The sequence below is a fragment of the Camelus dromedarius genome, chromosome 5 (assembly GCF_036321535.1).
Source record: "Camelus dromedarius isolate mCamDro1 chromosome 5, mCamDro1.pat, whole genome shotgun sequence".
Taxonomy (NCBI): domain Eukaryota; kingdom Metazoa; phylum Chordata; class Mammalia; order Artiodactyla; family Camelidae; genus Camelus; species Camelus dromedarius.
In genome coordinates, this window is record NC_087440.1 from 22,271,531 (window position 1) to 22,299,523 (window position 27,993).

The following is a 27,993-nucleotide window of genomic DNA, read 5'->3' on the forward strand; positions in this document are numbered from 1 at the left end:
AATCAGGTAGAGGAAGCTGGCCTAGGCTGGGGACGTGAAGGGTGAGGCCAGGCTCCCCAAGGACTGGAAGAGGACAAGGGCCTGGAGCCCAAGTGCATGCACAGGTCCCAGGGGTTCTAGGCCGGGGGAGTGGGGGCAGCCAGCAGCAATATGAGAAGGGGAGTCAGAGGACGGGGAGAGGATTCCCACTCTGCCATCACAAAGACAGGACCCAGGAAGTAATAAACTCCTGTACACATCTGTTCCATATTATAAATACACATTATATACAAAATAATGTTATAAAATGTAGAAAGGTCAGTGCTTCTGATTCTTAAATTATCGAAATACTAGACTCCAAAATAAACTACAAAAAAACAAACAAAATAAAAACTCATATTATTGATTTCTGAAGATCGGCTTCAGGGGTGGTCTAAGGGCAGTAGTGGGTGTGGGCAGAGCCCAGGCTCAAGGCCGTAGGAATGGGCTTGAGGGAGGAAAGGGCCTAAGTGGTGACAGCACCCAATTTCTCCCTCACTGGGATTTCCACCATCGCTGCCCTAAACTCCCCAATTAGGCCTGGTGCCTCTGACTGGCAGAGGGGACAGGCCCTCCACCTGTCTGCTCACAGGAGCCCAGAGGCACCCAGCGCCAGAGGCTGTAGAAGCCAGGTAAGGCTTACCAGTATCCTCGCCCAGAGGGCCTGGGCCAGGGAGAGACTGGGGCCATGTGAGGAGCAAAGCCCATGTGCAGTAGTTGGAGGCACAGGGCAGAAAGTGCTCCGCCCACTTGGGGCGCTCACCTCACCTGCAGGGACACTCCTGCCAAGAGCTGCACCAGATGGTTTCCCGGCCCATAGACGGACCTGCCCTTGCTGGCCTCCTCTCCCTCTGATTTGGACCCAGCTGTCGTCATGGAGCCTGGGCCAAGGCACTTTTGGAAACGCAGATGCCAGTGGAGGCCACAGTAGCTCCAGGCCCCAGGGACCACTGCCACTCCCTCTGGAAAACAGGCCAAAGCCCCAAAGGAGCCCTCTGAAGGCCACTGCTGGCAGGATGGGTCCAAGTGGCACCTCTCCTCTCCTCTGTTCCCCTGGCTGGCGCAGCTGCCAATCTGATGCCAGACAGACACCCAAAGATGTGGAAGGGTACTGCATCTCTTGGCAAGTTCACAGTCCGTCCAGTTCATGCCATTCCCTCTTCCTCCTGAGAGCAGCATGTTGCATATTAAAAATGTTCCATCCAGGATGCAATGTAAACAATGCAGAAGGAAGGTCCAGCTGCTGGGGCAAGGCTGGGATGTGCTGGGGACGCTCCTGCCTTATACCTGGGGAGCATGTGGAGAGCAGGAAAGTGGGTTACCCTGGGGTACAAACACTCTCTCCATGGCTGCCCTGGGCGGGGTGAAGGGGGGTGGGCAGCCTTCTGGTCTTCTGCCTCAACACACGCACATGCCTGGGAGCCTATCCTCATGAGGTGGGCCAGTGAAGGAAGCCAGCGAGTAGGGGCAGGAGAGGCACAAGACAACCACCCTCACCCACCAGCAGCTGGGAAGCAGCGCCTGGGAGCTGGCCAGGTGCCACGGCTGCCTAGCCCAGCACTAACACAGCAGGAAGAGACTGGGCCGGTTCACCACCGCAGCTCCTGTTTCGCACCCTCTGTGGCAACGAGGCCAGCAGGGATCCGAGAGCCACAGAGCCCGGCCTGCCAAGGAGGGGTGCTGACCCACCCTTCAGGAGCAGCCCCAAGGGTCAAGAGCCACTTTCTCATCCCCCTAAAGGCAGGAAGGGACATGCTAGAAGGGAAGGCAAACCCAGAACTCACCTCTGTGGCAATGACACATTCGTTCCTCTCTTCTGATATCAAACACACAGACTGGTACATGGAGTCCCTAGGGGAGCATATCGCTGATATCCGACACTCTGGCTTTTCACTGAGAGAACACAAGACAGGCTGGTGAGGGAGGGGTGGGGAGAGGGCTGGAGGGAGGTGGGGTGCTAACCTGGACCCTGGTGAGCCAAAGGGAACTGGCAGAGGTGGTTCTGGGAGAAAACACGGGGACTACGAATGCCCAATGCCAGCTGGGGGACAGTTAGGAACAGGCCCCATGAGATCCACAGGACCCCCAACCTGACCAGAGGGTCCTGGAAAAAGCCAATTTGACAAGCCAAGCCGAGGAAGGATGGGAGTCACCAGAGACATAGCGTGGACACTTGGCATTTGTGAATGAATGAATGACTGGGAAGGGGGGACAAAGAGACCCTGGCAGAGAACTTGTTGGTGAATCCTAATCCACTGTCAGCGGCAAGAACCCCCGTTTGCTTAAAAGCAGTCAAGGGCCTGGTGCCAGCCTCCCACCTGTCCTGGGGGAGCCCAGGCAGTGCCACACGGGGGTCCGTGGCAGGCCCTGGGCCTCCAGGTGCTGCTCACCTGTGTAACCGCAGTGGCGCCTTCTCCCCTAAGCTCTTGTCACTGTGAGGATATTTCCCAGAAATGGTCCCCCGCAACAGGGGCCCTGGGGCCAGATTATAGTCCAATGTATGATTCTGCTGTTTGCCACAGTTGGACTTGTCCAGGCCACAGTCCACTTCCAGCTCCTTCTTCTGGTTTGTGTTCTTGAGCTGGGCGGCAGGGATCAGGTTGTCCTTCTGGAAGTCTGACAAGTTATTCATGGCCTCCCTGCTGCCGTCGTCAGGCCGCCTCAGCCGCAGCTGCCGCACCGCCACTGCCACCATGCACAGTAAGACCAGCACCACCACCAGCCCCACGCCCAGGGAGACAGCCACCCAGGGGAAGCTGGGGGGCATGCTCACGGGGAACTCGCAGCGGCTGCCCACAAAGCCATAGGGGCAGTTGCAGACGAAGTTGTCGGGGGCAAGGCCAGCGTAGCAGGTGGCCCCGTTGAAGCAGGGTCCTGAGGCACAGGCATCAGTGGGGATCCGCACCTCGCAGCGCCGGCCGGAGAAGCCGGCAGGGCAGGTGCACACGAGCCCGTTCTCCAGGTCGTGGCAAGTGCCGCCATGGGCACAAGGGCTGCGGGCACAGTCGCTGATGTGGAGTTCACAGTGGGTGCCTGTGAATCCAGGACGGCAGCGGCACATGCGGTTCGGACCTCGGTTCAGGCACTGGCCCCCTGTAGGTACACACGGGGCACAAGTCAGCACTTTCCCAGGTATCCCCTAGTGCAGAGGGTGATGCCCCATCCCAGGAATGAGCTCCGAGCTCAGGTCCTTCTGTCTCCAGGAACACAGCCAGCATTTACAGATCCCACTACAAAGAGCACTGCATGAGGAGTCAGGAGACCTCGAGTTGAGGGTGACCCTGGTCCTCTATACCTCAGTGGGCTGGTATATAAAAATTACTAGCATCTTATAGTAAAACCAGACAGGTATGCATGGGTTTGAATCTCAGCTGTCTGTCTCTAGCTGGGGATCTGGCACCCGTTGCTTTACTAAGCCTCAGTTTCCTCATTTGTCAAATTGGAGTATAATGCTATGCCCTCCATAGAAGATGTGTGGACGTTAGATAAGATGATATATGAAAGCAGGAGCATGTGCCTGGTGTATAGGAAATGCTCAAAGACATGTTTTATCATTGTTTCACTTAATCTTCACAACCATGTGAGAGACAGAGGACAGGGACTATATTTTCCCATTCAGTGATGAAGAAACTGTGGCTCCAGGAAGTTAACTAAGTGATAAGCCAGAGAGCAAACTCCATCTCAGCCCTTCCAATCCCTCTCCAGCTCCTGAGGCTTCTCTCCTGCCCAGTGCTGTCCACCTGCCTCACAGAGGGTCACCAGAAGACCAATGAGACAAAGATAACCAGCATTCTTGGTGGCCCACAAAATGCTGAACATTCTAGACGACTTAAGCCATGCCAGGCTCACTGTGGCCATGGGGCAACGTGAGGCCTCTAGGAGCAGGGCTCTGACCGTGCTAGCCTCGTTCAGGAGGGACATGAAGTCTCCAAGGTCCCTTCTAGCCCAGGACTCCCTGGGGAGGGTCAGAGGCCACCCCAGCAAGGTCAGGACATGGGAGTAGGAAAGGAAAGCAGGCAGGGTGTACACTGCTCCTTCTCCAAAGGCCTGAACCCACTGCTAAACTGCTCCTCTTCCAAAGCCACCCAGATTCAAGCAAGCTCTTCACCATCTAGAGCAGATGGGGATCTGTCTCAGCCTGCCCAGAGTGACAGACAAGGCGTCTCTCCTCTTGTGACCCTCCCTCACCAGAAGGTTCTCTTGGCCCCAGGGCCAGTCCACCAAGTTAGCAAGGCAATAGGACGCACCATTGGCACACGGGTTGCTGGTACACCTGTCCACTTTCTTCTCGCAGTTGGAGCCAGTGAAGTTGGGGGGGCATTCGCAGGCATAGCTGGCCCCCTGGTTGCGCTCCCGACAGGAGCCCCCATTGAAGCAGGGAGAGTCGGCACAACTCAAGGTGCTGTGTTCACAGTGCAGACCATAGTAGCCTGGGGGACACAGGCAGTGGTAGCCATCCTCCTGGTCCTGGAGAAAGAGTAGAAAGGGGCTGAAGTCAGACACTCGGGGGCAGGGATGCATGACTCGGGGCTAGGCCCCACCTGCCCACAGTGCCTGCCTGTGGCCGCACATCCACTGGCTACTTGGCACGGGGATGCCTGGGTACCACCTGGCCAGAACTCTGCCTTCCTGCTCTGGCCTTGGCCTCACCTTACAGCTGCCTCCATTGCGACAGGGATTGCTGTCACACTCACTGAGCTCCAGCTCACAGTCCACACCAGTGTAGCCTGGGCGACAGGTGCAGGTGTAGCTCCGCTGCCCACTGTTGGAGCACGTCGCCCCATTCTTGCACGGGGAGTGGTGGGTGCAGTAGTTGAGGTCTGCGGAGACAGGAACCAACACACTGAGCAGAGCCAGAGAGTGGTCCCTGCTTTCAGGCTCCTCGGGGTGCAGGTTCACCTTCGGTGTTTGGCCTAGAGGCTTCAACTTCAAGTCTTCCAAGTGCAAATATCCTTTCTCTTCTGCCCAATGAAATCATGTATATCAAAGCACCTCCTGAGCAGTGCAATCAATCAAACTTGAAAAAACCCAATTGGACAACTGCCTCAGGTAAGCTCACAAACACTGGCAGCCAGGGGAGAATGAAGATAAGGATGAGGACTGGACATAAGGCCACACACTGAGGAGGATGTCAGGAAAAGGTTCATGCTGGAGGCATAGCTGATATAAGCCTGGAAGGGTGGGCTACAATTTTAACAGATGTAAAGAACAGAGGGGAGGCGAGAGCCACCAGAGGTGGTCACCAGGTGATTTTTAAAGGGGGATGCGTTACAAGGGTCTTTTGAAATATAAGTATTTGTTTTCTTATTCCAGGAGGACAGGGAGGGAGAACCAGACAGAGCAAGTATAGGGACTATGAGGTCTGTGTTTGCATAAGATGAGTATGACTATGTCACCTGGGAGCAAATGTGGGGAGAGGAAAGAAAGTGGGCAGGAACAAGGTGTGTGTGTGTTTGGCGGGGAGGAGATGGGGGAGAGAGAGTCTCTCATACATACACATACACACACACACACAAAGAATACAGGGGCTAAATTCAAAGCCCCTTGTTGCCAGCAAGTCAGGGCCCAGGCAAGTTCTTTCAGTCCTGGCAAGCGTCCTGCCCACCCTACCCAGGTCTGTGCTGGTGTCTCCATGGCAGCAGCCACCCCTTTTGACCCTGAAAATGGGAGGCACACGCTGCAGCTGGCTACTAGGATGAAGAAGAAAAGGCTCCCTCCCCCATGGTGGGGGCTGGCAGACCCCTGTCCAGCCAAAAGAGTGACCAGCCCCCCAAACACTGGGAAGAGACAGCCAGCTGCCTGGCAAGTGCAGTTGGGGAGAACAAGGGAGGCTGTTTTTGCCACACCAAGAAGGCGGTTAGATGTCACTCCGCCCAGAGGCCCAGCTCACCCACAGCCTCGGGGCAGCCGGTGGGCACACCCCACCAGACAGATGTTTAGGGGAGAGCTGCTCAAACAGCCCTGGCAGGTAAGCAAACACTTAGGGGGTTAATAGGTAACTACAAGGTAGAAAGAGGAACTGAGCTCGGCATCCCTCTCTCCGGACTTGCTGGAATTTATGAGTGCAACCTTCGGGCTGCCAACTTGTCGCCCTCCTGATTTCTCCACCCATCCTGTCCCCCCAGCACCTGAGGAAGAAGGACCCACCATCTCATTCTAGGCCAGTTGTTAAGATCCTTACAAGTCCCAAGCTCCTTGAAGGATATTGGAGAGTGAGCTCAGCAGTAAGAAGGGTCTAGGTGACAACTCTGGTCCCTCATCCCCTTCCTATCTCTCCTGTCCCCTCCCTTTGCCCTGACTCACCTTGGTCACAGAATAGGCCTCCCCAGCCCTCATCACAAGTACACTGCCAGGGGGTGCTGCAGGTGCCATGGCGACAACCATTGTGGGGGATGCATTCGTTGCATAGGCGGCCCTGCCAGCCTGGGCGGCAGCTGTGGAACAGAGAGAGGCTGAGGGTGAGGTGAGGGCCGGGCAAGGAGACAGCTCCCCCCTCACCGCTTCCTGTCCCCTACTCACATGCACTCCGCTGGCTTGCTACAGTAGCCATTCTGTTCATGACAGCCAGAAAGACATATAGCTGAGGAAAGAAAACAGGGCTGGGTGAGGGTGGGATGCCAATGACTCTGAAGCCCCACTCTCCCTCTCCTGGCTCTAGGGGTACCCCCACTCTCCCAGGTTCACTTCCCTCTCCTGGCCTCCCATAGGGGCCATGGATGAAACAATGGCCAAGAGAAGGAGAATCCAGGCTGGACGGAATGCAATAAAGGGGTGTTTGTGGGTATTAGTATGATGTGGAAGATGGGGAGGAGCACTGAGAAGAGAGAGGGCAGAGTCCAAGCCCATCCGAAGCATCCCCAGCTGTTTCTGAGGCCCAGTTAGTGGATAGCCCAGACCTGCTCTTGACAGAGAGAGGCAGGCTGTGGCTGAGAAGATGCCACCACATTTGTTCAGGGGACCCCCCTCCAGGCAGGTGGGAACTTGGCTGCTTACGCTGTTCGCAGTACTCCCCAGTCCAGCCTGGCAGGCAGGACAGGCTGCCATCTGGCTGGCACACATAGTGGCCGAAGTGGTCATTGCGCTTCTTGCATAGACGTGAGCAGCTGTCTCCATAGTAGTTGTCACTGCAGATGACCCGGTAAGAGTAGCGCAGCCTTGTGAGACGGCTGGTCTGCTCATCCAGTAGCCAGTTCTGGCCCACAGCTAGGGAGCCCTGGATGGCGATCTTGCTGATGAGCGCGTCTGGTGGCAAGGCCTCTGAAGGAGCAGAGGGCTGGGTCAAGGAAGGGCAGCCAGTGCCCAAGAGTGCCAGCAACTGCTGGATCAAACCAGTTATCCAGATGACCCCCACCTGCCAGCGAGCACAGGCCAGAGGAATGCAAGGTCCCACTGCTTAGCTGCTCTGTGTACATGTGCAGAGGGCCTGATACCATTCAAAAGGGGGACAATAGAAGGATGTTAAGATATCCCAGTGTTCTGGAGGCAGATAGGCAGGAGAAAGAGGAAAAGAGGTCAAAAGGGAGGGGGGAGAAAAAAAGTAAAAGAAAAGCTCTCCAGGTCCGGGAGGGCCCTGAGAGTAAGGGGTCCTCTGGTGCCCATTCAGGGGTTCTGCCCTCAGAGATGGGTAATTCTTTTCTTTTTCCTTTTCAAAGTGAGAATTGTTGTGCTGCTGAAATATCCTTTTCCTCTGTGTCAGAACAACATCCCAAAGCCATTATTCCCTTTCCAAAGGAGCGGAATTCGCAAAAGGTGTAAAATACAGGAAGGGGCCCGTCAGCGGCGCTGGCAGCTTCGGCCTTTCTCACCGCCGTGCTCCCCGCGTTCCCACGCCAAAAATAACCCGCAGGAAACGCAATTGTGCTCAGAGTCCAGGCAGCGGGCGGAATCGAGCGTCCAGCGCGGGGCGCAGCTCCCGGCCTAGCTAAGCGTCCTGCCCCCACCCCTCACCCCGCACTTCCCCCGCCTATCACAGTTAACTCTTTCGGCGCTGCGCCGTATCGCCCCCCTGTGGCCGCGGAGCGAGCTACTTACCTGGCCTCAGGTCGTCTCCCGGCGCGTGCCAAGCTTCGATGATCAGTGAGAAGGTACCCTGGGAACGGAAAGGTGGGGAAGAGACAGAGAGATAGCGAGATGAACTAGGGGGGAGGTGGGAGTGCCTTGCGGCAGCCGATTTAATTAAACTAATTGCAGGATACAGTTACTGCACCCAGGTCAACATAACGGGTCTGCGCACAGCATCGACCGCGAGCAGGCAAGGCGAGAGAATCCAGAGCGGGAGGAGGGTTGAGGGATAGGGGAATGTACGTGAGAGCCATTCGGAGGTGGAGGACGAGCCGAGCTGGTAGGTGATGAAAATCGTATCCCAAGTGTTGGGAGAAGAGAGGACGTAGAATTGGAAAGTGAGAGATTGGTGAGAGCCTATGGGAGGGTGATGTCCCAGGAGAGTCAGAAAAGATCAGAAGAGAGAGACTCCGTGTGTGTGTGTGTGTGTGTGTGTGTGTGTGTGTGTGTGTGTGTGTGTGTGTGTGTGTGTGTGTGTGTGTTGGAGGGGAGCATGGAAATCTGGGGAGAGGGCTTTGGTCCCAGGGAGCCCCCTTCTTTTGGCTTTCGTGACCTCCCAGCGCGCCCAGGTTGTGCTCACCGGCCAGGTGAAATTGAAGGGCAGCTGGAGAGGGTTGCGTCCCCCGCCGCTACTGTCGTCCCCGACGGCGAAGGAATTGGTGCCCAGCACAGGCGTGGAGATGCTGCCAAAGGTGCAGGGCCCGGGCGAGACGACTGCCTGGAAGTGTTTCAGGCAGACGCGGAAGAAGGTCCGGCAGCCGGGTTCGCACGGCCGCCCGCTGGCTAGTACGCCGCGCTCGTTGGCAAACTCCTGCAGCTGCAGCTGGAAGACTCCGGAGCCAGCTGTACGCTATTGCACAGGAATCGAGGGAAGGAGGAAGGAGAGCGGTCAGCTCGGCGGACGCCAGGGGCTCCGGCCCAGGGCACGGCGGGAGGGGGCGGAGGGGACGCGGGACGTTACCTGCTGCCAAAGTGCCACCAGCAGCAGTAGCGCCCAGCCAGAGGCGCTACGGGACGCTGCTGCCATTCCCTGGGGCGGTCGCTCTCTCCACCCGCCGGCTTGGAAGCTTTCCCGCTCGTCCAACCGCCGGAGGGGTCCCTGAAAAGCCAGGCTCCGCTCGGGGCTTTCCTCCTGCCTCGCCTACTGGCTAGCTCCAACTGCCGCAGTAGGTAATCCAGGTGAGGGCGGCTGGGCGGCGGCCACGCTGAGGACGTGTCCTCGGGCTAATCCTGGGGCTGTAAGCAGGCTAGTGCCTGGGTACACGGCACTGAGGCGGCTTGAGCTACGGCTCTTGGCCTCGCGTTCCCAGCCTGCGCTCAGCGCCGCTACTGAAACCTGCGCGCTCGGGAGCTTTCCTTATATATATTGGCTCCTCTCACCGCCTGTCACTCAGATTCGTGGTCACTCTCCCCTCCCCTCCCCTCGGGCCTCTAGCTGCTACAGCCCCAGAGCCGCCCGAAGGGGGCCTCCGCCCTCGCCATCCCCCCTCCCCGCCAGCCAGTCAGGCACAGGTCCCCGCCCCTTCGTGCCGCTCTCAGCCCCTGGGTCCCCCAGCTCTGCGCGTGCCGAGGTGACCAGTTCTCCACAATCGCAAGGTTACGGCCTGAATCCCTGCTGTGGGAGGATAGAGGGAGGGCCGGGGAGAATGGGGCGGGAGGTGAGCGAGCGGTTCCCGGATGGTCGTGGGGGCGGAGACACTGGGGAGTCCCCGTGGGCGGTGTGTCCGCAGCCGTAGCTAGTTACCTGAAGCCCTCGAGCAGGTAAAAAGAACTTAAGCTCAGAAAGCGAAACCAACGCTGAAGAACTCAGATCTCCCTCACCTTCCTGGAGCTTAGGAATCCCTGACGTCTTTGGCCCCCAGGCTGTGAGTGCCCACCCACCACCACCACGTCCCCTCCCCCGCTCCGCAGCAAGGAAGCCAGCGGACGCATTAACCTCTCTTTGGCCACTATGAGCAAGACAAGGAGCCAAACGTCTAAGACTCGGGGGGCTTAGTCCCTCCACCTGGTGGGCGTCTCTCTAGTGCGGGGGGGGGGGCGTGTCCAGCGCGTGCCTCCTCCCTTCTGCCCCCTGCTTGGGCTCGGCGCGTGCCAGCCCCCAGACGCGTGGTCCCGGCGCTGGGGGTAGGGGGGCGTGGTCCCGGAGGTAGAAGGGGGGCGCGTCCTCAGCTGTATGGTAATAAGGGTCTGCCCCGCCTCCAGCGCCTTCCCTCACCTGTGTTTATCTTCAGCTCCAGTGCCCACCTTCTCCCCCAACCCCAGCAGCCCCAAGCCCTCGCCGCCCTGTCCTGTTGCTCCGCTGGGGCAGGGAGGAACTCTTCTGACTCCAGAGTTGGCTCGAATCACTAGAGTCAAGGCTACGGGCTGAGGCCGAGCAGACCCTGGCCCTCTCCTCATACGACAAGATGTAGGGCTGAACTAGAAGCGCGCGGACTCGTTTGAGTTTCAGGCGGCTTTACTTCAATCGTCTCGCCTTCGCGGCACCCCCGGGTGGCCCCACTTCTCTGAGTGGCGGCAGTGCAGCTGCTTTCCCGGAACCAGAGTGATCCCCGGAGGCTTTAGACTGGGGAGGGCTGGCTTCTCCCAGTGTCAGGGGTGCCGGGGAGCTCTCTTTCTGCCACGCTGAGGGCGGTAGGGGCCCTGTGGCTTCAGCTGTCAGCCCGCCCGCACAGCGATGGCTGTCGTCGGGTGATAAGATCGGCGCGGGGGGGAGCAGGGACGCGGCCCGGGCCCGGGGGAGTTTTGGGGGGGGGGTGGCGCGGTACCCAACAGCTGCCTAGGCCGAGCATAGTCTGATATATATATATATATATATATACACACAAACACACACACACACACACACACACACACATATATACACTTTTTTTTAAACTTGAGGATGGTAGTGGAGGATTGGGGGAGAAGGATGAGAAACAAGAGGTTGGGAGCGTGGGTTGGGGGAGGGGCGAGGTGAGGAGACGGGCTCCGGGGTCCCCCACGCACGGCCACCCCTCCCAGCCACCATCTGGCGCGAGCGGGTTGGCGTGGGGAACCGAGGTGGGGCGGGGGCCGGCAGATGGGCCCAAGCTGCGCTCCAGAGTTAATGTAGGTTATGAACAGGCGGAGTCCCCAGGCTGGAGGGAGGAGGAGCCCGGGGCTTGCCTCCCAGCTATCTTGACAAGAAGTGGGTTCTCCGCCCATACTCCCTTAGTCCTGCCTCGGGTGCCAAAGGGTGCCCCTCGCTTTCCTCTGAGCTGGCATCCGGCCCTACATAATTCTTCCCGCTTCCACCCTGAAATCCTAGCCCGAGAATTCATTAAAAACAAACAAACAAATAAAAACCTCCTTTTGTGACTCTGGCTCATGCCTGACCCTCAAGGGAGACATGTAGTCCCACAGGAGCGATCTTACTCAATACTGGCAGAACTGGAACACATTCTACCCTTCATACGCATCGGAGTAATGTGCTCCAAAGCACTTTGCAAACAGTCAAGGATCAAACAAAAGTGTCATCATTATCCTCAGAGTCAAGAATTCTTACAAGGGATTCCAGAGACCTAGAAATCCTCTGACCTGAAGAGGAAAGGGTTAAATCCACCTTACCATCAAAAAGCATTAATGAAGCACCTATTTGCTATACCGGTGCTGTCCCAGAAGTTCATTACTCCCCTAAGAGGCTAGGACGCCGCCCTTGGCCCTAAATAACCACTAGCGCTTCAATCTGCTGGGGTCTAGATTTGACAACATTTGCTGAATAGGAGATGGTCGCCTTGCGGACAGAGAACCGAAATGCTGGGGCTCCATAGCTGGGGCTCCTCCACTTTTTCTCCTACTCGTAACTTGTGGACAGAATGACCCAACACGTGTCCTGGGTGCTAGGAGCAGGAGGTTGTGCGGTGATCTGAGGCCACAAATCACAGTGCGGTTAGACCCACGTGGACGTCTGCCGACCCTGCCCCTACGCAGACGTTCGGCGACGCCCTGGAGAGGGGACACGGATGCAAGGCCCAACCGACCTTGGCTTTCCCAGACTGGGCTTTCCCTGACTGGACCCGGATGAGGGTCCATGGTTCCTCATCCTCACTGGCATCCGCAATGCCCAGCGTCCGGTGCCAGAGCAGGGCTGAGGCCTGGCTTCAGGCAAGGCCTACCACCTCCGCCCCAGGGGCCTTCTGCTTCTGCCGTCCTCTCCGTTTGACCGCTGTACCCAGCCCTCCAGCAGGCAGAACCCCCACCTGGGGCCTTGCCCCGAGGCCGACCCCCGGTGATTAGGGTGCTACTGGGCCGCGTAGAGTCTCGCAGCCCCTCCCCCACTTGCTAACCCACGCGCCCTCCAAGAGGCGGGTGGCGCAGCTCCGATACCTCCAGAACAGTTTTGTACCCTTCCAACAGTGGGACCCCGTTCTCCGCGGGACGAACTGCACCCAGGTAGGAGAGTGGTGGGGGCCGGACCACAGCGCCCGCTGGGCAGGCCAGGGGCGGGGGAGCTGGCCTGGCTTGGGCGGGGCTTTTAAGCCTTGAGGGGCGCCGCTGTGGTCGCTGCGGAGAAGGGGCCACGTGCAGGGAGCGGCGGCCAGGGAGCTGCACAGAAGGCGGGGAGATTTGCAAACTGTTGCTGCCACATGGCTGCTCCATTCGATCCATTCACATTGAAATGAGGCCGGCGCGTGCCTCATCTGCCGCAGGGCGCTGCCACGCGTCAGCCCGGCCCGCCGCGTGCCAACTGGGGCAGTGGGGCTGGCAGGGCCTGGCAGCCGTGGGGGCGCAGCCCGGGCCTTGAGGCCAGGCGGGAGGGAGAGGGGGGAGCCGAGCTACCCTGGCCTCTCAGGCGCCGCATTTTCGCGGACCTTGGCCCTGCAATTGGGAGCGAGCCGACGTGAAAGGACCAGGACCAACGGGTTTCGGAGGGGGGCCAGGATCGATGCCGCCGCTCCCCGCAGATGCGCCCCAGCAGCGCTACTCTCCATCTGCCGCTGCTCGCACCTGCCGGTCAATAAATCGATTTTACAATTTAATGCAGCAGCTTCCCGCCCGCCTGGGACAGATGCCGCCGCAGAACCACCTCCGCCCTCGCCCCTCCCCTCGAGGGGCGCCAGCGGTTAGGGCCGGGATTCCCGCTCGGCAGGCGGCGCCCCGCGGGGCCTCGTTCACCTCTCTCTGGAGTCCCTACAAGGAACTGCCTGCTCCGGGTCTTTCCCGCGGGACAGAATGGGATCCCCATAGGACAGGCCTGGGGCTGGTGGACGAGAGAGGAAGATGATGACTTGGTGGTGGCCTTGAGGACTCATTTGGGGGCTTCACAGGGGAATCGAATGCAGCAGCTGATGATTAGATGTGAGAGCCCTTGTGAAGAGGAAGGGGTAGCTCCCGGAGCATGAGCACTGAGAGCCACTGAGTTCTGAAGAATCTCATGACTGAGCTGGGGAAGGGTGAGGTGGAATGGGGCCTCTCCCCAATCTAGGCTTGAGTCCGGAGAATAAGCATGACATGGACCTGGCTCTTGGCACTTCCCAACCATATGGTCTTGGACTTGTAATTTAACTCTAGCTCTATGCCTCAGTTTTCTCATCTGTGCAATGGGATAATAATTATAGGCACCTGGGAGGGCGATTGATCATACATGCGTAAAGGAAAGGAAAGAAAAAGGAGAACTGAAGGCAAACAGTCATTAAGGATGAGGGAAGAGGAGCAGAGGGTGGAAATAAAGAGGAGAGTTAGACAGCGCATGGAAAGGAGATGGACACTGGAAAACCTCCACCGTGGGGTCCTTCTGTGGGAAGAGGATATGACAACATTCTTGACTGGAGGGAGAGGACTGGAGCATTGAGAATGGGTTGGGGTAAGAGATGGTTTGGAAGAACCAACTCCCTGTGGCCTTGGCCTTCCAGAGATGACTCTCCAGTCAGGGCCAAATGTGGGTCTCAAGCTGGGACCCTTCCTCCTTCTTAGGGGTCTTTTAGAGCAGAGGCATGTAGGAGGAAGGAGAAATCAACTTCTGAACTGCCCTGGTCTTTGAGGCTCCTGGCAGCTCAGGGGTCTCAGCCCTCCCCAGGTCACCAAGAGGGCACACAGACTAGGCTGGGATATCCACTAGTTTTTATGGCTCATGACTAATGGCCCAAATGTCCCAAGGAAAGGATGTCCAAGTAGGTGACACCATTGAACATGAGTCAGAGTGCCTGCTCTGGTTTCTCATGAGACCAGGAAGGCTTCCCACCTTCTCTCTGCCAGGGGCCCAGGAGCTCAGGGCCTAAGCTAGCCCTGTATACTATCTCCTTTGCCTTCTCAGAAGACCAGGGCAGATGGTGCCTAGGGCTGGGGCAACTACTGTGGACTGAGCACTCTGCTTCTCGATGAGAACAGCTTTGGCCTGAACAGACAATGGGCCCAAGAGAGAAGGAGCTGAGGGCCCCTGACCTGAGAAGCCCCTTTGAACTGTGTAGGAAGGAAGCACTCCTTGAGTCTTCTGTGTGCTGGTCAGAAGGAAAGAAGGAGAGAGAGGAGGGGCAGGGTAGAGACCTGCTGGCTGGAAGCAAGAGCCTTCATTGGTGGTGACCCGGCAGCTGCCCCAGCTTCATTTGGCAAACCCAGGGGATGCCTGGAAAGCTAGGGCCAGGAGCCACGCAGCGGGTATTTCCAGCCACAGAGGAGTCTGGGGTTTAGGGCAGCCTCCACGGCAACTTTCCCAGAGCCCCTGGTTTCCCCTTCCCTAGCTCCTTCCTGTCCCCACCCTCATCAGTGAGGAGGGAGACTCAGGGGAAGGGAGGGGAGGCTCAGGAAGGCCTCTGCGTGGAGACCCTCAGGCTGCAGGCATTGCCCGCCCTGCCCTTGTCTCCTGCCCGGATCTCTCAGGACACAGAGGACTCTGAGAGGGCTTACAGGACCAGAGGACAGAGGGCACAGGGCAAGGCATGGCTAAGAGTGATGGGGCCAAAAGAGAACCTTCTGCCAACCACGCTGAAGGACAGGGTGGGCTGGGGGAGGAGAGCCTGGGTTGAAGGTAAATCTTCAGGCACCCATCGCCACCCCTCTATCTTGGACTGGTTTCTCTACACCAAGGATTTTCTTCCCCTGTAGGAGCCTCCTCACCCACTCACCCTCTGCCCTGGCTGGGCTGTACTCTTGTCCCCTCCCCAGCATACAGCTCACCTGTCCCTGAAACCTCTCTTCTCTGTAAACTTTGACAGGTGGGAAGCTCTCCTCAGCCCCACCCTCATGCTCAGCCTTCACTCCCCTCTTCTGGCTCTGGCCTTTCATTAGCATCCAAGCTCAGTGTTGTCCCTGACCCTTCGGTGTCCCTGGGTCCTTGCCTGCACCTCACCTCCCTCTGCTGAGCAACAACTCATCTCCTGGAAGAAACTCTGACCTCTCCTCATTTCACCACACAACCTCTGATCTCTGATCCTAGCTGCCACCCAGGACTTGAAGCAAGCAAGGGACAGAGGATGGAGGTCATACCTCTCCCTCTCTGTAGCCCTAGAACCTGGGAGTGGGGGTTACTCAGACAGGCCATGGTCCCCTGTGACCTCCCTGGAAGGAAGGGTCAAGCCTGAACCAGGAAGTGCTGTGCTTCAGATACTCTCATGCACTGAGAATGAAACCGGGAACAGGTGCCAGCTCTGTGAAAAACTGTCTGAGCAGGCAGGTCACTGTTCCCTGAGGAAGGCTGAGGAGGAATCGGACTGCCATGGTCAAGTAGGTGATGGGTCTTAAGCAGAGAATGGTGACTGGCTGACTTTTTCTCCCACCACAGTCAGAATGAGAGGAAATGGGCTTCAATTGTGGCAGGAAGGATTTAGGTTAGACATATGGGAGAACTTCCTGTGACAGTGTCTACACTATGTATCCTAGTTGCTAATCCAGGTTGAACTCTCCCTTGGAGTTGAAGAGAATTACATGTTGATGCTTGCTAATGAATAACTTGCCTTGCCTGTGATTAGCAAAGAACCTCTAACCCCGAGGATTCTCCTTGTGTCTGACTGTCCCTAGGGAAGAAGTCCAGAAAGGCCTGGTGCCTCCTCTTAGCCCTGTGGAATTTTTGGACAATATTAGGCCACTGTGAGTCAGTGTCACTTTGCCTCTGCTGCCCCCAACCCTCTGGCAGCTGCTCTCACAAAAAGCCCTGTGGAGCTGTCCAGCCACATGAACTTTGCAGCAAAGGAGCAAGCTGGATTTAAGTTCTGGGAGTTCTCAGAGAATTTCCAGAGTGACAATGAATATTCAGGTTGTCCAGCATCAGAGCTTTCAGTAACAGCCTCAGCTATATCTGTAAGTGTAGAAATAGACAGGCTTCAACTGTCTTTTGTGCCCACTCGCCCCAGTCCCATAAGTCCTGCACAGGCAGCATGAACATTCCCATTGTTGGGGTCATTCTACCACCGAGATCCCTGTGTTGCCCTGTGTCCAACTCCCTGTTCCCTTGCTTCCCCTTACCCCCATTACCACAGCCCTTCTCCAGATAAGGAGGAAGCTGGGGAGACCTGGGGTGTGTCTATCAAACTGCCATCAAAAGAACAGAATGCAGGCAAAAGACGCATTCCATTTGGGGCATAGCTTTGTGCACCCCCATGGTTAGTTTTCCTGGGCTGGGCCCGTGTGTGTGACCACGTGCATACACAAAGATTGGTTCATCTGTCAATCAGTTGTGAATGAGGTTGACTATGTGCCTAGCACTAGGCTAAGGTGATTGAGGCCAAAAGGAACATCAAGTCCAGCTCCTAAAGCCCATGGGACGTGGAGATGAAATCGAGTTTCATGTAAAGGAGTCTGATGACCTGCAGAATCAGGGTTCAGAGGGAATGGGGGCCCTCGGGGTCGATGGAGGCTTTGGTGGCGGGCAGGGGGTGGGGTGGTTGTTGCACTGGGCCTGGAAAAAAAGAACAAAGCTTAGAAAAAGAGAAGAGGGCATTCCTGGCAGAGGGAATGGAGAGGAAAAGGATCAGGGTAGAAATGAAGTAGGTACAGCTGGAGCAGACTTCGTATGTGGAAGGTTGGATGTGAGTTTAGACAGGTAGGGTATGGAGACCCATCAGAAAGATGAATTTGGACATCACTGATGGGTTTTAGGGAACCTGTGGGTTCTTGAGCCGAGGAGGGTGTTCAGCCACAATCTGGCAGTGGTATACAAGGTGGTCTGGAGCAGGGAGGTGCAGAGGGAAGCCCAAAGGCAGCTAGGAGCCTTTCTGCATCTGCGGCTGGTGGCCAGGTGTGCGCCGAAGCCTGGGTCCTGTCCTTGAGATGGCTGAGCACCTGAGATTGCCAGGCCCCTGATGGCCTGCTGGGACAGGCCCCACACTATCCTTACCAGCAGCTACTCTCGTTTTACCCCCTGCTTTCAATATAGAGCCCTGCAAATATGACCAGCCTCAGGACTTCCATGGCTCCTATACTGAGAGTGGAATCTACTTTGGCCATGACCCTCTGCCACTCAGCCCCCCACCCTTTCCTCCTTTTTCCCTCAGAACGCTGAGGCCCTGCCTAGCAGCCTGCCTGGAAGAGGGTAAAGGGTTGGATCAGGCCTGGGCTCATCCAACCTCAGGCCTGGAACCCACAAAGGGAGTCCAGAGGTGTCTTGAGGGAATGAGCTGGGGCCTTCTATCTAGAAATTCAGTTTGAGGTGAGCTCTCAAAGGGCACCAAGACCAACCCCATATTCTATAACCAAAGACTTCAGTGCCTCCAGAGAAAGGACCCTCACCCCCTCTTCAGGCTGATCGCTGTTCTTTAGCTGGTTCTGGTTATAGAAAGTGCATCCTCTTATTGATCCAAAAGTCCTACTGTGGTCAGTGGGGGCTAGTAGCGTGGGAGGGCTCTGTTTGGGTCTCGCTGAGGGGCTTCTGGATTGGCACTGCCAGAGGGAGGGTCCACCAGCCTCTTGGGCCTGGGGTGTCTCTGCTGGGTTCTGTGAGCCCCCCTGCTGTGCCTGCTTGGCGCCCTGGGCTGGGGCAGTTTAAGCGTGAGAAGCACCAGTCAATTCCCAGCTTGGTCCCGGGGGTGGGGCAGCTGGGGCGAGGCCAGCCCTGGTCAGCCCTTCTCGGCCTCACCGCGGAGGCCAGGCTCGGGTCAGCCTGTCGCAAAGGCCGGCCCTCCCCAGGCTGAGATCATTGCCCTCCGGCCTCCATGACAGCCCCCACCCCCAGCTGAGCTCACCTCCCTGGCCCGCTGGGGGACATTGTTGTCTCCTGGGCCCCTCCCCCGGGCTCAATGAGCTGTTTGTTGGCATGTCCGGCGCGGGCAAGGGGAGGGCGGCATGGGGCGCCCGCACACAATGGGGATTCCGTCCATTCTGAGGTGGCTGCGGGAACCAGGCTGGCTTTGTCCCTGGGACCCTCATTCCCACCATTTAGTGGAGCCGGAACTCCAGGCGGAAGGCCCCGTATAAGAACAACAATGTCGTCACCCCGTCTGTGGGGGAGGGCGCTGCAGGCCAGGCCTCCTGGGGCCCAGGGGACCCACACTCTGGGGCAGCTTGAGGGGCACCTGGGACAGGTCCTAGGGCCGAGGCTGTGCCTCACATCTGAGGGAGACTCAGGAGGCAGATGGCCCCTCGCCACCACCTGCCCTGCCAGTCCATCTGCAGCCTGCAGCAGGCACGGAAGGCAGTTGCCTGGCATCCCTAGCTCTTCTCATCTCCTCCATATGCAGAGATGAGCCCTAAGGTGCAAAAGGGGCGAATGCCTCCTATAAGCCCCGTTGGGTAGTGTGCTGTAACTAGAGGCAACCTGACCCACAGGCCTTTCTCCTCAAAGCTGGGCTCAGGCCCATTTCTGAGCCTCTAGCCCGGCCCTTCGGAAGTGGCGCTGGCCGCTCAGACAACAAGTGTTTATTTTCCAGGGTGAGTAGGGAACAGGACGTCACGGCGTTTCCCTCCTGCCTGGTGCTGCAGTGGTTCTCACAGTCTGGGCACTGGTGACATCACCAGCCTTTCTTCCTCAGCCCTGGCCTCCTTGCCTCCCCCTCCCCCGCCATTGCAAGCTCTGGCCAGGCTGCACCATTCTGAAGCTTCTGCTTCCGGCGAGGGCACTTCTGAGCAGGTCTTCAGGGAGGGTGTGAGGGCGGTCAGGAAGTACTGGACCAACCCCTGTCATTGCCCTTGGCATTCAGGCCGAGCCTAGGGATAGCCCCCCTGTGCTCGCCCTCACCAGAGCGGTTGGTGTCCCACCCGGCATGCTCCTAGAGCGATGCTGGCCCTTTAAGGGTCTTGGGAAGCCAGAACAACAGGAAATCCAAACGGCCTCATTAGGCAGCTCGGAGCTCAGCACAGTAATTAGTGCCCTGAAAACAAAACAAGGAAAAGCAGGTGGTGGTGCTCCCCCCCAATCTCGGCTGCCCCCGGCGTGGCCTGTTAGTACCCAGAGCTAGGCAGCTGGGACTGGAGCCCTTCCCTCTAAGTCCCCTCACCCCAAGCTCCTGAAGCCTACTGCCCAGGCCAAGGGTCAGAGCCTTAGCTTCTGGGGAGCAGGCAGTGGCTTCTTGGCCAACTGTTTCCCCCTGGGGAGAATGAAGCCCCAGGGACATGCACTGGGGCTTCCCCTCTCCTGTGACAGGTGGCCACTTGTCCACAGCATCCTCCACCTGTTTGGAAAATGCTATGTTGGGGACTGGGAGCTGGGTTGGTGTCCTCCTTGGAAATCCCAGGCCAAGAAGGCCCCCTTAGAAGGGAGAAGCTCAGCTCAGTGGTCCTGCCTCTCAGGATCTCTGGTGATTCTCCAGGTGACAGGGCAAGACAACTTGGGCAGAGGGAGTGGTAACCCACTGCCCCTCTGGACAGAAACCTGGGGACCTGCAAGCCCCTCAGTTGGCAAAAGCCTGGCCGGGAGCAAAAAGGGACCCTAGTGAGTTCTCTTCAGCCAGGCCACAGGCCACAGCTCATTTTATCCTCCCCTATCTGTTGCAGCTGGAACCCTACCTTGTCCCTGACCCCAGAGATATCTCCTTTTGTTTGTACTGCTAGGGGAGGGGCATACTGTGCTTCACTTAAGAAACAAATATTCATTCAACAAACATATCTGGAGTGTTCAAAATACTCCGTGCACTGTGGTGATGGGGAATTCCTGGGAAGGTTTCAAGGAATTCAAGTGGTACTACCTTGTGATAGCTCATTACGGTCCTTCCGTCTCTTAAGAAGGCCTTTGAGAGGCGGGACTGTGGCTCTTTGCATTGTGTATCCATCCCCCTGTAGACCTAGCACTTAGGTAACTAGTACATGCTTATGAACAATGAAAAAAGAACCAGGAATGGTCTCTGACTCCAGAGTAAGCCCATGTAAGTCCAATATGTGGAATGGCACAGCAGCAGCACTCCAGCAGGGCCCCCCAGCCCTTGGGGAAAATCACAAAGGCTCAGAGCCCAGATCTCTCCTAGGACCCTAAGGTTTGTGCAGAGCAGGAGCTAAGGACATTGTGGGGGAAGGGACCCCAGGTCCTGAGAACAAAGCTGGAGATGATCCTGCGATGTGGGGAGGAGCTGCGCTGGGCTTGCCTGGGCTGCAGGCCCAGCAGGGTGAGGAGTGGGGAGGATGCTGAGCGGGAGAGCTGGGCAGGTTGAGTGAGGACAGTGGCCAGCCTATGGCCAGTGAATGGGGCTTTAATTAAGCTGTGGGTATGTTTTTGGTCACACTCTTGTTGGCTGAGAACAAAGGCCCCAGGCATCATTGCCCAGGGGGAAAGAGAAGGAGCAGAGGAAGGGGGCGGGGTAACCCAGAACCTGCCATTGGGTTGGGCAGCTGGCCTCCAGCTGGTCAGGGAACTCTGCAGGCATCTCTGGAGGCCACCAGCTAGGTGGTAAATTCTGAGGGGCTCTAATCTGGAACTGAGGGGCCAGTTCTGATGCTAGAGTTCATGGGACCAGACAGCAAGTGATCAAAGAGTGACAGAGTCATGGAGCAGGGGTTCTCAGTCCTGACTACACACAAGAATCACCTGAGCAACTCCCTGGAGATTCTGATATAGTTGGTCTGACATGAGCCCCAGGAAGCACTGGTATTTTCCAAAAGCTCCTTAAGTGACCCAGTGTGCAGCCAGAGTGCTCCCTGGGAACACAGGGCCCTGCTTTAAATCCTAGGACCTCACCTGCCCCTCCCCAGAGCCCACAGTGCCCAGAGGCCACACCCATTGGACTAAACAGTGCAGGTGCCCTGGGTCTAGAGGGAAATGGGCAACAGAATCCCCTAGGCCTAGGGATGAGGCCTTTGGAGAAGTCCTCCCCTTCTTGATACCCCACCCCCAGTGGAAAGTTACCCAAGGAAGCAGCTGTGGGCAGAGAAGGCAAGAATGCTGCAAGAGGCATGCCCATGGGATGCCCATGGCCTCTCCAGGCCCCCAGAAAGGGACCCTTCTGCCTCAGCCCAGCCCCCCAGACTGGGGGGCAGCACCCAGGAGAACAAGCTAGGGACCCGGAGGGAAGAGAGGTAGACTCAGAGCACCTGAGCTGATGGGGCCCGATCCCGTTCAACGAGCACCGGTCCTGAATCATTTCCCGGATATAGCTCAACAGCCCAGACTTCAAGGTTTTGGGGGGGGGAGACCTTTTTTCCAAGTTCCTCGATCTGTCATCCCCTTCCCCCACCGGCCGGATAGGCCTGGACCAGTGTCCTCTCTCAGCTCCCCCTCAGCCTCCCAGCTCAGGCTTCTCCACTGAGCTCCCTGGACATTGTTTTCCGCCTCAGGAAGTCTCTGATGCCCTGCGCTGGATTTTGTTTTCCTTGTTATCGGGACAACTAATATTTTTTCCTGTGCGGAAAAAAAAAGAGATTTTCCCAAGCAGATTACAGCTGTCAGTGAGGGGGGAGGGGGCTGGAGGCTGAGCCGTCCCTTCGCCCTCCCTCTCTGCCACCCTTACAGGGCTGAGCTTTTGAATGAAGGAGGAAGCGCTGGCCCCAAAGCCAGCCAAGACAGTTGGAGCCAAGGACAACTCTAGCCTTGGCAGGAAAGTCAGACCCCTATCCTCTGCCTGTGGGGCCCCTGTTCCCTGCTAAGAGGGCTGACCCATGGGCTGGGCCACTTTTCCAAGGACAGGGAAGAGGGTCCTGGGCTTACCCTGCCTCTAGTAGGGCAGAAAGGGCAGGCTACCCTGCAGCTACAAGGGGGCAGGACATGAGCAGCGACACCCTGGGAGGAATGCGAGCACACAAGAGACTCAGCGCTGCCCCCCTGTGAGCTCCCTGTGCCTTGGGCTCCCCAATTCCAACGTGGACATATTGATACCTACCTCTCCTACCTAAATGGTCCTGTTGTAAGGATGCAGAAGAGATAAACTATCTGATTTAACATCAGGGGCTTTTATGACTCGGGTCAGAGGGTTAATGGCAGGTGTCTCAGTACCTGTGTGACCTGCATGAGCCCCCACAGCCAGCAGACCAGGAAACAGAGGCCATCACTGAGCAGGCTGAGTTTGAATGGCACACTCCGGGCGTGAAGGTCCTGCGTACACACAGGAAAACATACACACACCAGGCCTCTGCATTCTCCCTTGATAAACGCCCACTTTCTACATCAGGTGCTGTGCTTCTAGGGATGGGCTGCCTGGGCCTTTGGGGCAGGGAGCTGCAGCCTCACCACCACTGCAGCAAAAGGGCCTTACCTCAGATGACCACATTTCTTTTAAATTTCATGACAACAGCAAGTAGAAGGGCTTCAGATGTGGGTTACCCAATTGTCTGGGGTTTGCGAATGTATTAAGAAAACTAGCCACCCCACCACCATGCCCTGTACCCTCCTGCAAAGTGGACGGTCAGCTCTGAGAGACGCTCTCCTGTCTTCATCTCTCAGCGTGGTGGGCTCCACCGTGGGCTGTGTGCAGGAGTGAGCAAGGCCATCTGTCAGGGGGTGGGAGGAAATAGGAGGATTCCTATTTCAATTCATTTTTTATCAAAAAAATCAATTGAACTTTAATAATATTTAATATGTATTTTAACTGTAGTGTATAATCTACACATAAATATTCATAATCAAAAAAGTTTGGAGACCACTACCCTGGGACATCACCAAGGGCTTTTTAGCCTATCAGAAGCCTGATTCAGATTGGGTGCTGGGTGAAGGAAGAGAGTTGTGGAGGAGGCGCTGGTGAGCTCTGGGTGCAGAATCACTTGGGCCCGGTCAGACTCCCAGACGTCACCAGCAGAGGAGACTTTCGTGGCCATCACTGCCCCCGTGGCCTCCCTTCTCCCTGCCCACCCCCTTGGACCTGCCTATGTCTCAGTCGGAGTCTAGAACCTTTGGCTGCCATGCTTCCCACAATGGAGAGAATGGTCCTGTGTGATGCTCCCCTCATCCTAGGCTGGCTGAAGTGCGGCTGGGGTCCCTGTAGCTGCCCTGTATGCTATGTCACCCCCAGGAGAAAAGTCCCTGGCGGGAGGCGGCGCTCTGCCGGGAGGCTGTTTCCTCAACCAGCCAAGGTAAGAAGTAGGGGATTTCCAGCCCTGTTCATGGGGCTGACTTTGTGCTGGGGGCTCCTCTCCTTTCGCATGCAGCCCAGGCCGGAATGAGGACAGAATCTCCAGAGTTAGGCCCACTTGTTGGCAAGGGGATGTGGGGACAGGAGAGTCAGCTAAGCCCACAAGCCTCCCCAGCTGCTACTCCTTGCTCCAGAGGGAGCCTGCCCAAGGTGGAACCCCAGGGCCGCACCTGGGTCCAATAAGGACCCAGCCCTGGAAGACCCTAACAGGCATCTTGGTGAGGAGAGGGGCCTGGAAATCCAGAGCCACACTTACTCATGGGCCTGTGGGCAATGACTCAAATCAATGAATGCCCCTGCCTAACCCCAGCCTGCCCTGGTTCTGGTGGTAAGGGGAATGGCAGGTCTAAATCTCACCCTTTAATGTTCCAATAACTGGCCGGGACTTCCAAGGGCGCTGGAGAGTCAAAGGAGCCAATGTGGGCCCCTCAGGAGCTGGGAACCAGGAGCCTCATATCCTGACATCTTGCCCTGAAAGCTTGCCCCGCCACCCCCAGGAAGAGGAGCCATGCCCTAGCAGCATTCCCTGTCTTCCTGCACAGTGGTCATCTGGGAAGGGAGGGTGGATGTGATCCTGGAGACTGATTGGAGGGAGAATTGGGCAGTTGGGGTGAACTGGTGATGGTGGTACACACAGATGTTACAGCTCCATTGTCAGCTCACTCAGGCCCAAGTAAGGGCTTCAGAAACAGTTGGTCTCTTCCTGCACTTTCATGAAGATTCTCCTGTGCCTCAGACACTTGTGAGTTACATTTCATTACCTGGCTTGTACGTGTTTGCTGCATGAACGTGTATACGTGCTTTGTGCACATATGCGCATGCTTGTAGGATTGTGTGATTGAGGCATGCAAGGTGGAGGAATGGACAGGGATTCATGCAAGGTCCCTGAGCAGAAGAGTATCTGAGAGGTGAAATGATGATAAATCCAGTCACCATCAATGCAGGCTAGTTCATGCCATGATAATTACATGCATTATCACCAATCTACACAGCAACCAGTCCTCCAAGGAAGGTGTTATAATCTTCATCTGACAAATCAATAAACTGAGTGAAACTTAGAGACGTTAAATGACCAGCCTGAGGTCACACAGTGAGCAAATCCACGCGAGGATTTGAACCCAGGTCAGTCTAAGGCCAAGCCAGAGACCTCTCTACCAGCTCTCTCAGCATGGTCCTCCTCAATTATGCTCCATCTGCTCCTTGTCTCTGAGGCTCTGGCTGCCCTAGTCTGAGGTGACAGGCTTTTTCCCCTCCTCTCCTCCCTTCCAGTCAAGGTGGCAAAGCAGAGCCTGTTCAAGGCTGCAAGGAGCCCAAATGCTATGCCCAGACCTTCACACATCAAGCCAGTGTCCAGTTCAGAGAGGGTCTGGCTGGCCCTGGGCGGAATCAGCCAGGGCTGAGCTGGGGCAGCTGTTTACAGTAAACAGAAAGCTCCCGAGGAAGGAAGGAGGGGAGGGGCTGGGGTCGTCATGGAGACAGGGACTAGAGCAGCAGGGCCTCGGCCCTGATCCACAGCTACTGGTAACACATCCCTTCCCCTTCTAGAGACAGAGGAGGTCCAAGGAAGGTCCAGACAGGCAGCCTAAGCAGGAGAGGCAGGGGTAGACAGCCTCAGAGCAGCGCCCTCTGAGAACACACTCCCACCTCATTATGTATTTCTACTTATTGTTAACAATAACAACTACTGTATATTGAGTTTTTTTTTTAACAGCATGCCTGATGCTAGGTCCTTGAGAGTATGTTTTCTTATTTAACCCTAACAACAACCAGGGGATAGGCACAATAATCATCTCTAATTTATAGATAAGGAAATTAAAGATTAAGCCATTTGCCAAGGTCACACAGCTTGTAAGTGACAGCAAAAATTTTAGGTCAAAAACTCCTTTTACCAAGGCAGATAGGAGATAAGCTTGCAGGTGAAGCTCTGAGCCCCTCAGCTGGTGGGGAAACTGAGTCCCTTGGGTACCAAGGGGAATTTCCCAGGCTTCCAGCGTTAGTCAAAGAAATTGCTGGGGACAGAACCCGTGTGTTCCAGCCCTAACCACTAGACCACACGGCTTCTCCATGGCTTGAGCTGGGAAGGTCCAAAGAGAAACTCCCTTTCCAGCCCCAGCCTGGATGGTAGCCTCCTCCCCAGCTAACAGGCTGCCCCAGTGGAGGCCAGGCGGAGCTGGGTGCCATGGGGGATGCTGGGGGGTTTCTGCCCACACATATGGTTTCCAGATTTCAGGGGATGAAAAAGAGGCCCTTAGGGGCGGAAATGGGGGATGTGCGATGACATATTTAGACTGATTGCTTAAAAAAAAAAGGCCGAGAAACCCTAAAAAATAAAAGCAAAAAGTCCGATAGAAAAACCAAAGGGAATTATTTGATTGTGAAGCTGAGTGCTGTGAGGTTTAATGTAGAACAGTATTATGGGTTCTTCTGACTTTGACTGCTCAGAGGATGGTGAGAGGAGGCTCTGTGGCTGTTCCTGGCTTCACCCACTGGGCTTTGGGACAGCGATGGAATCAGGCAGGGCACCTGGGAGGATGTCTGGAGTTCAGGAGCACTTGTTGGGGGACCCTCCCAAAAGGATTGGGCTCTTCAGACTCCAAGGGTCCTGCTGGCTTGTGGCCAAGGGTCCCCACTGGTTCACAGTGGGAGCTGCCCCAGGGGAGGCTCCAGCTGGTCTGTATCTAGAGCATGTGAAAGGATAAGCTGTTAAGGTGGGGGTTTGGGGTGTCTCTGAGTCCCAGTGTTAAAGGGAAACATCCAGGAACAGAAGGTAAAAGAGAGGACAGCTGCCTGGAATTCTGGCCTGCAGCAGGCCCAGGGGGTCAAAGGTCAAGGGGGGACAAGGGGGACTTCCTAAGGCTCTCAGGGGAGTGCCAGCCAGCCAGGCTGTTGTGCAAGCTCTGGGCTGGACCATGCAGGCAGACTGGCAGAGGAGCCACGCCTGGCCCAGCCCCCTCAGCCTATCCAGATATGTTCCCTGGAGCTGGAGTAGTGCCCTCTCTCCTCCAGGAAACCAGGACCCCATCCTCCAAGGTAGCACTCCTGTCCCACGTCAGTGGCCATATTCTATTCTATATATAGAGGGCTTCCTCTCTCATACTCATTCTGAACCTCTCTATCCCAGATCCACCATGTTTTGAGAAACCAGAAAAACCTTCTCAAGTAAGCCTCTTTCTTCCAATTCCACTCTGATTCCCGATGTGGAGATCAGAGGGGTTTGTGAGGGAAGAACCATGCTAGGGCTCACAGGGTCCGGCCCTCGAGGAATGGGGACAGAATGAAGTGGAGGAGAAGCAAGCCAACAGGCTGTGTGGGCGCCAGGCCCTGGGGTAACTGTAGATGTGCTGACTGCTCTCCCTAAGCATCACGTGAGCCTCTCAAGGTCTGTTATGTTTATCCACATTTTACAGGTGAAGAAATTGAGGTTCCGAGGGTGTGATTAAACTGACAGCTGGTAAGTGGCAGAGCAGAGACTTGCACTTGCTCTTTCCAGATCACCTCCCCATCCCTCAGCTCAACCCACATGGCTGGAGATGGAGAGCGAGCACAGTGAGGGACCCAGGACTGTGTCAGGCTCCCAGTGGGCATGCGATCACTGCTGATTGATGCTCAATCTCATGGAGAAGGGTCGGGATCCTGGATGGAGCCTTGTGTCAGCCACCAATTTCTCCCCTTAGATTCAGCATCTGTAAAATCAGGAGGTGGGACTGGCAGCTCAGCGGCTTTCAAACTTGGGTCCCTGGGTGTCCTGACATCCCACAGAGACTGGGATGGGGCAGGAAAGGACAGTGAATAGGGGGGTTCTCTGCCCACCCCCAGCCCAGCTTCCACCAGGGAAGCTTGGCATATCAATTTCAGGTAATGGACAGACATAAGGGATGTTTTTATTTGAACAAGCATCTCAGAGCACTCTATGGCCTCTAGCTGAGCTCTGCAGCTCTGACCTTCTGAGAACCGTGTTCTAGTTTCAGGTCCTGAGCTGGGGAGAGAAGCCAGAGGATCTGGTGAGGGAAGTGGAGTAGACCATGTCTGGGCTCCTCGCCCTGTGGGAGGAAGCAGGTCAGGGTCAGAGCCATCAGGCGCCAGCAGAGGTGAGCTGGAGACACACAGCACCTGCCTCTGCACCTGGGAAACACAAATAGACCTTTGGCCACGGCAGCCTAGAAGCCAGAAGTAGCACCCACCTTTCTGAGGACCAAACCAGTGCCCCTTTCTCCTTTTTTGCCAGGCCTGCCCGGGATTGTTCCTGGTGGACTTCGGTTGCTGGTCACCAAACTATGGTCACCCTAACCTACCATGACCTCACGTCTCCTACTGCTCAGCTCAAGGGCTACTTCATGGTGAAAGCTGAGAAAAGTCTGAGAAAAGGCAAAGCTGCTCAGGGAGAGAAAAGCACCCAAATGCAAGAAGGCATTCAGCGAGCAGGGGCTAATTCCCTTGAAAGAACACTTGTGCCCCTTTTATGGGCTCCCTAGAGCAAAGC

General features: G+C 56.5%; 1 protein-coding gene across 1 annotated transcript; it reads right to left on the reverse strand.

Moving 5' to 3' along the window:
• Nucleotides 1-219: 219 nt before the first annotated feature.
• On the reverse strand, nucleotides 220-9,475 carry DLL4 (delta like canonical Notch ligand 4). The gene is made up of 11 exons (XM_010989300.3): nucleotides 9,041-9,475; nucleotides 8,660-8,929; nucleotides 8,050-8,107; nucleotides 7,012-7,275; nucleotides 6,538-6,598; nucleotides 6,322-6,452; nucleotides 4,669-4,838; nucleotides 4,266-4,485; nucleotides 2,409-3,111; nucleotides 1,803-1,911; nucleotides 220-1,305 (listed from the first exon to the last, which is right to left on the reverse strand). Exons 1-11 carry the CDS (start codon nucleotides 9,104-9,106, stop codon nucleotides 1,300-1,302), a joined length of 2,058 nt encoding a protein of 685 aa, XP_010987602.1. The 5' UTR covers nucleotides 9,107-9,475; the 3' UTR covers nucleotides 220-1,299.
• Between the last annotated feature and the right edge of the window lie 18,518 nt (nucleotides 9,476-27,993).

Bases quoted from the DNA above. Each gene is read 5' to 3' on its own strand.
- DLL4 (XM_010989300.3), bottom strand. From the start codon at position 9,106: ATGGCAGCAGCGTCCCGTAGCGCCTCTGGCTGGGCGCTACTGCTGCTG. The intron at 8,108-8,659 runs GTGAGCACAACC...TTCCGTTCCCAG, and splicing joins CCTTCAATTTCACCTGGCCG to GGTACCTTCTCACTGATCAT. The intron at 1,912-2,408 runs GTGAGCAGCACC...GTGTTCTCTCAG, and splicing joins GCGCCACTGCGGTTACACAG to TGAAAAGCCAGAGTGTCGGA.